This window comes from Camelina sativa, chromosome 3, assembly GCF_030686135.1.
Source record: "Camelina sativa cultivar CO46 ecotype springtype chromosome 3, ASM3068613v1".
Taxonomy (NCBI): Eukaryota; Viridiplantae; Streptophyta; class Magnoliopsida; order Brassicales; family Brassicaceae; genus Camelina; species Camelina sativa.
The window spans coordinates 31046113-31057699 of record NC_141882.1 but is presented as its reverse complement, the minus strand read 5'-3'; the positions used below and the strand labels follow the sequence as shown (position 1 = coordinate 31057699).

General features: G+C 37.8%; 2 protein-coding genes across 2 annotated transcripts in view; both read left to right on the top strand.

The window, feature by feature from the left end:
- Window positions 1–11587, top strand: part of LOC104778406 (protein neprosin) — a 648080-nt gene that overhangs the window by 148809 nt on the left and 487684 nt on the right. The gene's annotated exons all lie outside the window — the stretch shown is intronic.
- On the top strand, window positions 638–11284 carry LOC104778486 (putative LRR receptor-like serine/threonine-protein kinase At1g56130). Its single transcript, XM_087496769.1, has 39 exons — window positions 638–933; window positions 1085–1271; window positions 1405–1476; window positions 1603–1674; window positions 1749–1820; window positions 1924–1995; window positions 2071–2142; window positions 2263–2334; window positions 2476–2547; window positions 2633–2704; window positions 2800–2871; window positions 3084–3155; window positions 3245–3310; window positions 3408–3488; window positions 4462–4603; window positions 4996–5122; window positions 5501–5687; window positions 5821–5892; window positions 6019–6090; window positions 6165–6236; window positions 6335–6406; window positions 6534–6605; window positions 6723–6794; window positions 6938–7009; window positions 7100–7171; window positions 7281–7352; window positions 7532–7603; window positions 7769–7834; window positions 8071–8136; window positions 8318–8362; window positions 8490–8551; window positions 8656–9032; window positions 9144–9342; window positions 9443–9601; window positions 9728–9846; window positions 9962–10172; window positions 10255–10486; window positions 10566–10716; window positions 10787–11284. The coding sequence occupies exons 1-39, from the start codon at window positions 807–809 to the stop codon at window positions 11156–11158; spliced, it is 4416 nt and encodes a 1471-aa protein (XP_087352895.1). The 5' UTR covers window positions 638–806; the 3' UTR covers window positions 11159–11284.

The following is an 11587-nucleotide window of genomic DNA, read 5'->3' as shown; positions in this document are numbered from 1 at the left end:
AAAGAAGAGTTCCTGACTTTTAGTCCAAGCAAATAGCGAGGGCCAGTTTACAAACACAGTAGGTGGAACAAATAACGAGGACCGGTAGGTGCATGGAAGCTTTAGCCTAAAGAAGGTGGAATTCCATAGAACTTGAGTAAAGGGGTAATGCAAGAAGAGGTGGTTTCTAGTCTCCATGGAACCAGTAACAGAGACAACAATCAGATGTTACCTGCATCCACGATGAAGCAAGCCTGGACCTGGTTGGAAGCCTCTCTAGGTTTGTTGTTCACATGTGCGGAAGGCATGTTTTGGTGTTGAGTCTTAGAACCATACCAAGTCAGCCCAGTCCTTTTCAGGGTCTCTAGGCGGCTAGGCATAAGAACCCCCCAAACTTTACTTGACGGAAATCTTATAAACAAGAGCCATGTTGAAATAATTACGTAAAAATCTTATAAACGTTACTTAATTGTACTGTTTTCTTGAATTGAATGTTTTGGGTATCCTCTTTTTTAATTTTGGTGATGTTTACTAGTCGTTAGTTAATTACGACTCGCAGCGCAGCCGCCAACGCTGACACAGCAGGCGGCCTCCTCAGTCCACGCACGTGAGCTTGATCGCCCTAGAAGACCAATTGATTAATACTGTAGTACAAATTAGCACAATGCATCTCTTAACTAGATTCGCCAACGGTATCGTTAAACTGAAGAACAGAGGAATGTTATTGACTTATTTGGTGAATCATAAAGGAACCATATCTAAAACCTCTGCAAAATAAACTCTTTCTTTCTACAATTCAAGGCAGAAGCAGCGTTTTTGTTACGGCGATGACAACAAGGCTACGGGGGTCTCCGTGTCTACACCTCATCATTGTGTGGTACTTGTGTATTGCCGGTTCGGTTCACGTGGTTCGATCTCAAAACCAAACCGGAGCCATTACTCATCCCGACGAAGGTCTGTCTTTAAAACCTTAGAAAATATGTCTTCGGATCTTGATTAATCGTAAAAGCAGACTAATTTTATATTATAAGATAAAAGTAAAATGAAGGTTGAAGCTTGATAAGATAAAAATCGACCGTTGTGTGGTTGTGAATAAATTAAACAGCGCGAGCTTTGAACTCCATCTTCGCGGCTTGGAAGATACAGGAGCGGAGTAAATGGAACATCAGCGGCGAACTTTGCACCGGGGCCGCCATCGACGCCAGTGTCCTCGACACCAACACTGCATACAATCCTCTCATCAAATGCGACTGTAGTTTCGAAAACTCCACAATCTGCCGCATAAACAACATGTACGACTCTGATCCCCTTATTATAGTATATTTGTTTTTGCTGCACCCCATGTGTTCGACGAAATCTCCCACTGGGAATCAATGCTTCATTCAAGTCATTTTCCATATACTATGTTGTTTGTCTTCTTCACAGCAAGGTTTATGCGTTAGATGTTAAAGGACCTATACCTCAAGAGCTCTGGACTTTGACATTCCTCACCAATCTGTACGTATTAATCTTGATTCATACAACAACCATTCTTACCCACTTAGGTTAATATTATATTTTTCTATGTGGTGAGAACTCTATAAATTTGATCCAATTTGGTCATTTAAAAATCACATCTTCCAGGAACCTAGGTCAAAATTTACTCACAGGCTCACTGCCTCCTGCAATTGGAAACCTGACTCGAATGCAGTGGATGTAATACCCCTTCTTCCTTTTTGGTGATTATTTTTCTACACGTTCAGTTTAACCCTTTCTTGTCTCTCACGCAGGACTTTAGGGATCAATGCCTTGTCTGGCCCTCTCCCTAAGGAAATCGGTTTGCTTACAGATTTAAGATTACTGTAAGCTTCTTAATTGTTCCAATTCGAAAAAAAATTCACTCTGCTTTTGGAGGTTTTGATGGTTCCTTACACCTCTATGTACACTATTTTATTTATTCTGCAGTAGTATTGGTTCAAATAACTTTTCCGGATCTATACCAGACGAGATTGGGAATTGTACAAAACTACAGCAGATGTGAGTCTGTCTGTCAATTCTACAAGTGAGCTATGTTCTTCAAAAAATTTCAAAACTTTTTTACATCTATTGCAGATACATAGACAGTTCTGGACTCAGCGGGAGAATACCTTTCTCATTTGCTAATCTTGTGGAGCTAGAACAAGCGTAAGCAATATTGAATTCGAGTTTAAACTTTCTTGTTGGGATTGTGAAGTTTGTAATCTATTTATTACTTTTCATTTTAGTCTTGCCATTGGGTTATTTTTAATCTTCATGTTGTATCAGTTGGCTTGCTGATATGGAACTTACAGGTCAGATACCAGACTTTATAGGAAAATGGACCAAACTTACTACCTTGTAAGAAGATTTCATTTCTACGGAGTTATAATGGACCGTTGATCTTGTTTTTTATATGCTTTATATTAATGTTACTCAGTAGAAATTTCTCCATTACATTGTTAATTTGGGATTCAATGACTGGCACATGTTTTACTGCAGGAGAATTCTCGGAACTGGTTTGAGTGGTCCAATTCCATCGTCATTTGCCAACTTAACTGCTTTGACAGAACTGTATGTGTTGCATTGTGTCAAAAGTTTTATTTTTTACTGTTTTTCTATCTTTCCCTTTCTCCATATATTCATATTCTATATGTAGGAGGCTTGGTGATATATCCAATGGAAGCTCATCTCTTGAATTGATCAAAGACATGAAATCTCTTAGTGTATTGTAAGGGAGTCATGATTCAAATTCTACTCCATTCATGTACTGTTGAACTGTTTCTTCCCCCTCCTTGAATTTAATCTTTATGATATATGCCACAGAGTATTGAGGAACAACAATCTCACTGGGACAATACCATCTACTATTGGAGGATACTCAAGTTTGCAACAAGTGTAAGTACATATGTCAAAGTGTTTCTTCACATGCTCTGAAAACTGTTTCAGGGTCTTTTGTGTAAAACGAGTCATGGCAAGAATACAAAATGATCTTATACCGCGGATAAAGAAATTAGTAATTCATTACTAAACAGGAATAGTTTAATGTTTTAACGTGCATTTTTTTTCTGTTTACCAACAAGTGGAAGTAATTTGTATCTGTTTTCCAGTGATTTGAGCTTCAACAAACTACATGGACCGATTCCGGCTTCACTTTTCAACTTGAGTTTACTTACTCACTTGTAAGACGATACGTTTTTCTGCTTCTTTTGGGTCTTTATGTACAAACTACCGGTATAATTGTAGATACCAATTGTTGTTTTTATAATAGGTTTCTGGGAAACAACACGTTGAATGGTTCCTTGCCCACTCAAAAGATGCAGTCTTTGAGCAATATGTGAGTAGCGAAATCTTTTATAAAATTGTTTCATCTTTAAAAGCGTTTGTTAACATAATAACAGATTCTCCTGATTACTGCGCTTTTATGCTTATAGAGATGTGTCGTACAATGATTTTTCTGGAAGTCTTCCTTCATGGGTCAGCTTACCAAACTTTTTGATAGATATCATCACTTTTTAAGGATTATTATGGATTTTGCTATTTTTCACTCCAATTATTTTAACTTTGCCATTTTCTTCAAATATTTTAGATTTGCAACTTTTGGTCACTTTGAAATCTATACATTTGTGAATTTTTTTTGGCTAAAATACATACTTCATAACAAATACTAAACCCTACAAAAAAAAAAAAAAAGAAAAAAAAAGCCCAAACATAATGTGTAAAATTGTGTTTTGAAATCTTGAAAAACCAAAATGGCAAAATCAACAAATGCCACTAAGAAAAGGGGCTTCTTTCATAAGTAACTCATCACTTTTATTCAATAATAATAATTACCAAGTTTGAGTGGTCATGATGGACCTCGATCGCTAGCTATGAATGAATTCATCATGTCCTGAAGTTAAGGTATACTGACTCTTCTTCATTAGCAACTTGGTCGTTGGAAATGTAATCATGAGTGTTATAATGATTAAGATAGATCACTTTAAAGAGTGGGTTCCAGTACTAGTACGAAATGCATTAGTTGCCTAATAATCCATTTAAGACGTCGTCCCATCCACGACAAAAAAAAAAAATCCATTTAAGACGTCGTCCCAAGTTGATAATTGACGACGACTTTAAATTTCGTTTATAGTCGGTCAATCTTACGTACACTAGTGTTGATCAAACTAAAGTTATCTTGGCTATGATTGGTGAGAATATTGCATAGTAAGTCTTCCCTCATAGTAGTAAGTCTTGTAGAAACTGGATTTCCACAATGAAATTGTTTATGGGAAAAAACAAATTCAGTAAAGTAAACTCTCTAGAAAACCGATCTAAGCTTTGAAATTCGAAGAAAAGGAATTAATCTCGAAGAATTAGGGTTTTTATTGCTAAGAACAAGAAGAGAACTCAATAATTGTATTTTATAATGGATGCTTTACAATGGAGAAGTCTCTCCCTCTTTATACATATTCATAGATCGCATAATATATTAACTTTCCTTATCAGACGAACTGAAATAAGGAAAGTTGCTTTATCTCTTGGATCGGCCGCCGGGCGAAGTGGAAGTCGGTTCTTCACCCTCGAGGCTGGGCTTTCTCTATCCGAATTGGGCTTAAATGACCTAATTGAGTTCTTAACCGGATTCCCAGTTAAATAACCAAATTGTCTTTCTGGTTTAGTTCGGTATGTCGGGGGTGCTAAATCCCGCACCAACAAGTCTTCTCCTCTCTCTGCTAATAGTGTTGGACAGAAATTTATAGCTAGAAAAGAAAAGGACATTTATTTGATAGTATATGTGGTGTGCGGGTGAAGAAGAAAGAAATGTCCAACTGCGTACTGTATATATGTATTGAAAAACATAAACAATAATCATAGCCATTGACATCTCAACCAAGTAGCTCTAAGACAAAATCTCTCTATATATAAACACTCATAGCTAGTAGTCTTGTGTTTTTGAACCAAAGTGTTTATAAAACCTCCTTCATCTGACTGTCTAGCTTTTTGGACATCTTGATCTTTAGTCTTCTCCGTTGTTGAGAGATGCTCAGGCTACCGAGCTCTTCGTTTCTGCTCCTGACCCTCTGGTTCTTCTTGTGTTGTTCCAGTTTGGTCAACGTGGTGGTTCGAGCCCAAAACCGAACCGTACCCACTACTCATCCGGACGAAGGTTTGTCTTTCAACACTTGAAAAAAGTTCAATCATCGTCATGTCATCGATCGATTCGATTTTGTGGACTCTGTTTGTAACAAACAAAAAAAACATCAACTGTAAACATAAAAAATGCTGCTTGTCAAAAGTAAATTGATAAAATGCTCAAGAAAAAATTATCCTCTGTATATTAATTAATATATACAGTATACTATATAATGACTCTTTTAGTTCAGTTAATGTGTAAACTCAATCAATTAACAGAGAGTTGTTTAGTTAAGCCTTAAATTTAATTAAGCGCGTACGTAAATAGATTAAGGGGCTCATAATCCCAATAATAATCAAATTCAAAATAATAAATAATCGACCGTTGTGTGGTTGTGAATAAATTAAACAGCGCGAGCTTTGAACTCCATCTTCGCGGCTTGGAAGATACAGGAGCGGAGTAAATGGAACATCAGCGGCGAACTTTGCACCGGGGCCGCCATCGACGCCAGTGTCCTCGACACCAACACTGCATACAATCCTCTCATCAAATGCGACTGTAGTTTCGAAAACTCCACAATCTGCCGCATAAACAACATGTACGACTCTGATCCCCTTATTATAGTATATTTGTTTTTGCTGCACCCCATGTGTTCGACGAAATCTCCCACTGGGAATCAATGCTTCATTCAAGTCATTTTCCATATACTATGTTGTTTGTCTTCTTCACAGCAAGGTTTATGCGTTAGATGTTAAAGGACCTATACCTCAAGAGCTCTGGACTTTGACATTCCTCACCAATCTGTACGTATTAATCTTGATTCATACAACAACCATTCTTACCCACTTAGGTTAATATTATATTTTTCTATGTGGTGAGAACTCTATAAATTTGATCCAATTTGGTCATTTAAAAATCACATCTTCCAGGAACCTAGGTCAAAATTTACTCACAGGCTCACTGCCTCCTGCAATTGGAAACCTGACTCGAATGCAGTGGATGTAATACCCCTTCTTCCTTTTTGGTGATTATTTTTCTACACGTTCAGTTTAACCCTTTCTTGTCTCTCACGCAGGACTTTAGGGATCAATGCCTTGTCTGGCCCTCTCCCTAAGGAAATCGGTTTGCTTACAGATTTAAGATTACTGTAAGCTTCTTAATTGTTCCAATTCGAAAAAAAATTCACTCTGCTTTTGGAGGTTTTGATGGTTCCTTATATATAATACTATTTTCCTTTCTCTGCAGAGGTATTGGTTCAAACAACTTTTCCGGTTCTATACCAGCCGAGATTGGGAGTTGTACAAAACTACAGCAAATGTGAGTCTGTCTGTCAAATCTACAAATGCTTATGTATTTATTTCCTGTCTATAATTGGATGATTTAGCTAGTCGACCACAAAAGTCTTGTGCAATTAGTTTTTAAGAATTTCTTACATCCTTTACAGGTACATAGATAGCTCTGGACTCAGCGGGGAAATACCTCTATCGTTTGCTAATTTTTTGGATCTGGAACAAGCGTAAGATATATTGAATTCAAATATTTTTATTTTTTATTTTTTTTTTGTAATCTATTTATTACTTTACATTTTATTTTATTTTTCCTTGGGGTGATTGTTACCTTAATGTTGTGCCAGTTGGATTATGGATCTGGAACTTACAGGTCAGATACCAGACTTTATAGGAAATTGGACCAAACTTACTACCTTGTAAGAAGATTTCGTTTCTACGGAGTTATATTGTGGACTTGTTTCCCATTGCTCTTGTATATATGTTTATTTCTATACACTTTATTGAATAATTCTTCGTTGCATCTAAACTGGGAATAAACTACTGGTACGTTTTACTGCAGGAGAATTGTCGGAACTGGTTTGAGTGGTCCAATACCGTCATCATTTTCCAGATTAATTTCTTTGACAGAACTGTATGTGTTGCATTATTGTCAGTCATTTTTTTTTCTTTCTTTCGTTTCTCCCACCGAGGCTTGGTGATATAATTCATATTTTATATGTAGGAGGCTTGGTGATATATCCAATGGAGGCTCTTCTCTTGATTTCATCAAAGACATGAAGAATCTAAGTACACTGTAATGCAGCTTTGATTCCAACTTCTGCTCCAATTTATGATCAGATTAATGTACTGTTGAACTGTTTCTTCCTCCTCCGTGTATTAAGAGATTATGATATATGCTGCAGAGTATTAAGGAACAACAATCTCACTGGGACAATACCGTCTAATATTGGAGGATACTCAAGTTTGCAACAAGTGTAAGTACATATGTCAATGTGTTTCTTCACATGCTCTGAAAACTGTTTCAGGGTCTTTTCTGTAAAAAGACTGAGATGATTTGTGAAAGTCAAATGAGATAATTCCGTATTCTTCCTCATTCATTACTAACCAGGAATAGTTTAATGTTTAACCGTTCAATTCATGTTTGTTTGTCCAGTGATTTGAGCTTCAACAAACTACAAGGACCAATTCCGGCTTCACTTTTCAACTTAAGTGAACTTGCTCTCTTGTAAGATGATATGTTGTCTGTATATTTTGGGATATTATCTAAGGTTTCTGTTGTTTATTTTGGGTATCACCTCCTTAAAATTGCTAATTGGACCTTCTCTCTTGTAAGATGATATGTTGTTACCCGATAATTTTTATAAAAAATTGTTGTTTTCATATATATTAGGTTTCTGGGAAACAACACGTTGAATGGATCATTGCCCACTCAAAAGGGGCAGTCTCTGAGCACTGTGTGAGTAATTAAATCCTTTATAATTGTTTCATCTTCAAAAGCCACAACGTAGACAGTTTGTTAACAGATCCTCCTGGTATAGACTCGACTTCGTAAATTGTTTTCTGGCCACTTATTTAACTCGAATAAGGTTCCACTCTTGGTGACAGAGATAACTTTCGAAGAAAATAAGAAAACTGTTTTTGGACATATGATATATTTGGTAGATCCTAATTATCGTTCTTTTATGCTTGCAGAGATGTGTCCTACAATGATTTGTCGGGAAGTCTTCCTTCATGGGTCAGCTTACCATACATGAAAGTGTCAGTATACAATACCAATAGCTTTTCCCAACTTATTATTCAAAATGTTCTTACAATCTTAGAAATTTTCCCACATGCATAGCCTTCTTCATATCCAGCGTGAAGCCTCCTTTTTGTTAAAAATATTTATAATAATCACTTGTTAGGGAATAACCAACAGAAGTGTATGTTGTATGTGCAGCAATCTTGTTGCTAACAACTTCACGTTGGAAGGTCTAGACAACAGGTTATTTCTTAATATGTCCTTGTTGGTGCTTGAAATTTCAATACGTTTCTATTTTCTTTTTTTCTTATTTTTTCCTCAAAAGGATGCAAGTACAACCGACTTATCATTTTTTTCTTTTTGTTACAAGAGTTTTATCAGGACTAAATTGCCTGCAGAAGAACTTCCCCTGCAATCGAGGCAAAGGAATCTGTAAGTGTAACAAAAAGATATCCTCATAACTTTTTGCTCTCCATCTAGAGTGAGCAAACATATGAACAGTGCTTTTAAGACTTTTGCTATTGACTGGTGTCTAGATTTTAACTTTTCGATCAACTGCGGAGGCCCAGAGAAAAGGTCTGTTAGCGGGGCAATATTTGAGAAAGAGGACAGGGATCTTGGACCAGCTTCGTTTGTCGTGAGTGCTGCTAAGAGATGGGCAGCCAGTAGTGTAGGAAATTTTGCGGGAAGTAGCAATAATGTATACATAGCTAATTCAATGGCACAATTTACCAACACTGTGGACTCAGAGCTCTTTCAGTCAGCAAGACTTTCTGCATCTTCCCTAAGGTATTATGGGTTGGGGCTAGAAAATGGAGGCTACACCATAAGACTTCAGTTTGCCGAAATACAAATTGTAGGGTCTAACAGTTGGAAAGGTACTGGAAGACGACGTTTTGACATTTATGTCCAGGTCTGCACTACTTGATCGGCTTTCTACTCCACAAATTAACTTTTTGGTTTACTAGTTTTCTCCCGAATTTGGTTCTGATGAATTCTGAGATGTAGCTCTGTTTTCCCCCAGGGAAGACTTGTTGAAAAGGATTTTGATGTACGCAGAACAGCTGGTGACTCTACTCTTCGAGCAGTTCAGAGAGAATATAAAGCAAATGTATCAGAAAATCACCTCGAAATTCATCTTTTTTGGGCTGGAAAAGGAACATGCTGTATTCCTGTCCAAGGGGCTTATGGGCCATTAATATCGGCCGTCAGTGCTACACCAGGTAACGCCTAACTGTCAAAAATGGTACAATCTTTTTTTCCCCTGATTTTCACTAATTCCTGTTGCTAGTTAGTGCCTAAGTGTCACATATTCCTGTTCAGATTTCACACCAACCGTGGGTAATAGGCCACCATCAAAGGGAAAGAGCAGGACTGGTACTATTGTGGGTGTCATTGTTGGCGTTGGACTTTTGAGCATCTTTGCGGGTGTGGTTATCTTCATCATTCGAAAAAGAAGAAAGCCGTACACAGATGATGAAGGTATAGATGTAATAAGGACATAAAACAAGCCCTTGAGCTGAAGAATTTTAGCTCTCTGATTAAAAATTAAAGTTGAATATCATCTCTGATATTGGTTGATTTTAAGTACTCAACTGTTTCTGGCAGAGATACTTAGTATGGACGTAAAGCCATACACCTTTACTTACTCGGAACTTAAAAGTGCAACGCAAGATTTCAATCCCTCAAACAAGCTTGGAGAAGGAGGGTTTGGGGCTGTATATAAGGTAAGTCCCTTACCGAAACAAACGAAATAGCTGTATATTATTCTGAGATACTAGGAAAAAAGGGTAAATGTAATACCTTTTTAATATGTTTTGTTTTGAATAACACATTCAACAGGGAAACCTAAATGATGGACGAGAGGTCGCGGTGAAGCAGTTATCAGTTGGATCACGGCAAGGAAAGGGACAATTTGTTGCAGAAATTGTAGCAATTTCTGCAGTTCTACATCGTAACCTAGTAAAACTTTACGGATGCTGCTTTGAAGGAGATCATCGTTTGCTCGTATATGAGTACCTCCCTAAGGGAAGTCTCGATCAGGCATTATTTGGTACTGAACAGAAACATGACTTGACTATTTCTGCTTCTGCCAAGCTAAAGTACTCATTATGCCATTGGGTTGTATGTTGCAGGGGATAAGACTTTACATCTTGATTGGCCAACCCGTTATGAGATATGTCTGGGAGTAGCCAGAGGTCTAGTTTATCTCCACGAGGAGGCGAGTGTTCGAATAATACACAGAGATGTGAAGGCCAGCAACATTTTACTTGACTCTGAACTGGTCCCAAAAGTTTCTGATTTTGGGCTTGCAAAACTGTATAATGACAAGAAAACCCATATTAGTACCCGAGTGGCAGGGACAATGTAAGTAACCCAGAGACCTTGACCTTTGGGTTGCGACACAATTATGGATATGTAACACATGTTAGTTGTACCAATGCAGTGGATATCTTGCGCCAGAGTATGCCATGCGTGGACATCTAACAGAGAAAACAGATGTGTATGCCTTTGGTGTTGTGGCTCTTGAGCTAGTGAGTGGAAGGAAAAACTCTGATGAAAACCTGGAGGAGGGAAAAAAATATCTTCTTGAATGGGTACGCCTTTACTGTTCATATGAGAGAAGTTGGAGATAGACATGAATCTTTGTGTGTTTCTTGTATACAGGCATGGAATCTACGCGAGAAAAGCCGTGACACTGAACTTATTGATGATGAGCTAAAGGAATACAACATGGAAGAAGTGAAACGCATGATTGGCATTGCTCTGCTTTGCACTCAGTCATCTCATGCGTTGAGACCACCAATGTCACGAGTGGTAGCCATGTTGACAGGAGATGCTGAGGTCAATGATGCCACCTCAAAGCCAGGCTACCTAACCGACTGTACATTTGATGACACCACAAGCTCATCTTTCAGCAACTTTCAAACCAAAGAAACTAGCTTCTCCACGAGCTTTATAGCGCCTGGCCCCGGGATGTCACATAGTGACTGCGAATCTAAGCCAATGGTTGGATTCAAGATCAAGGAGGGAAGATGAAAACGTTTCCTCTCTATAATTGGTATAGCCTATAGATATGTTTCTGTTATGGAAGATGACAGTTTTCTTCTATATGTTATTGGAGAAACAGATTTCACTTCCATTCAATACAATAATATTTTAAGAGCTCTGAGTTAAATGATGTCACTTCTAAGCCAGGCTACCTAACTGTTCGTAGTAAATTTGATGACACCACAAGCTTCTTCACGAGCTTTGTGACGCCTGGCCCCAGACCCAGAGACAGCAACTCTAAGACAATATAATGATTGGATTCAAGATCAAGGGAGGGAAGATGAAGTTCTTTAAAGCAAATGCATTGTCGATCAGTTAAATCTTTTGGTTGTGATTGGTGTGTCAACAAGTGGGAAGATTTCATAGTAAGTCTTCCCCTGCTATTACTTGTTAGCGCCACAGCGTAACAGTTCAACT

Coding starts and splice junctions, on each gene's coding strand:
- LOC104778486 (XM_087496769.1), top strand. CDS start 807: ATGACAACAAGGCTACGGGGGTCTCCGTGTCTACACCTCATCATTGTG. Junction 934..1,084: donor CATTACTCATCCCGACGAAG/GTCTGTCTTTAA, acceptor TAAATTAAACAG/CGCGAGCTTTGAACTCCATC. Junction 6,407..6,533: donor TGTACAAAACTACAGCAAAT/GTGAGTCTGTCT, acceptor CATCCTTTACAG/GTACATAGATAGCTCTGGAC.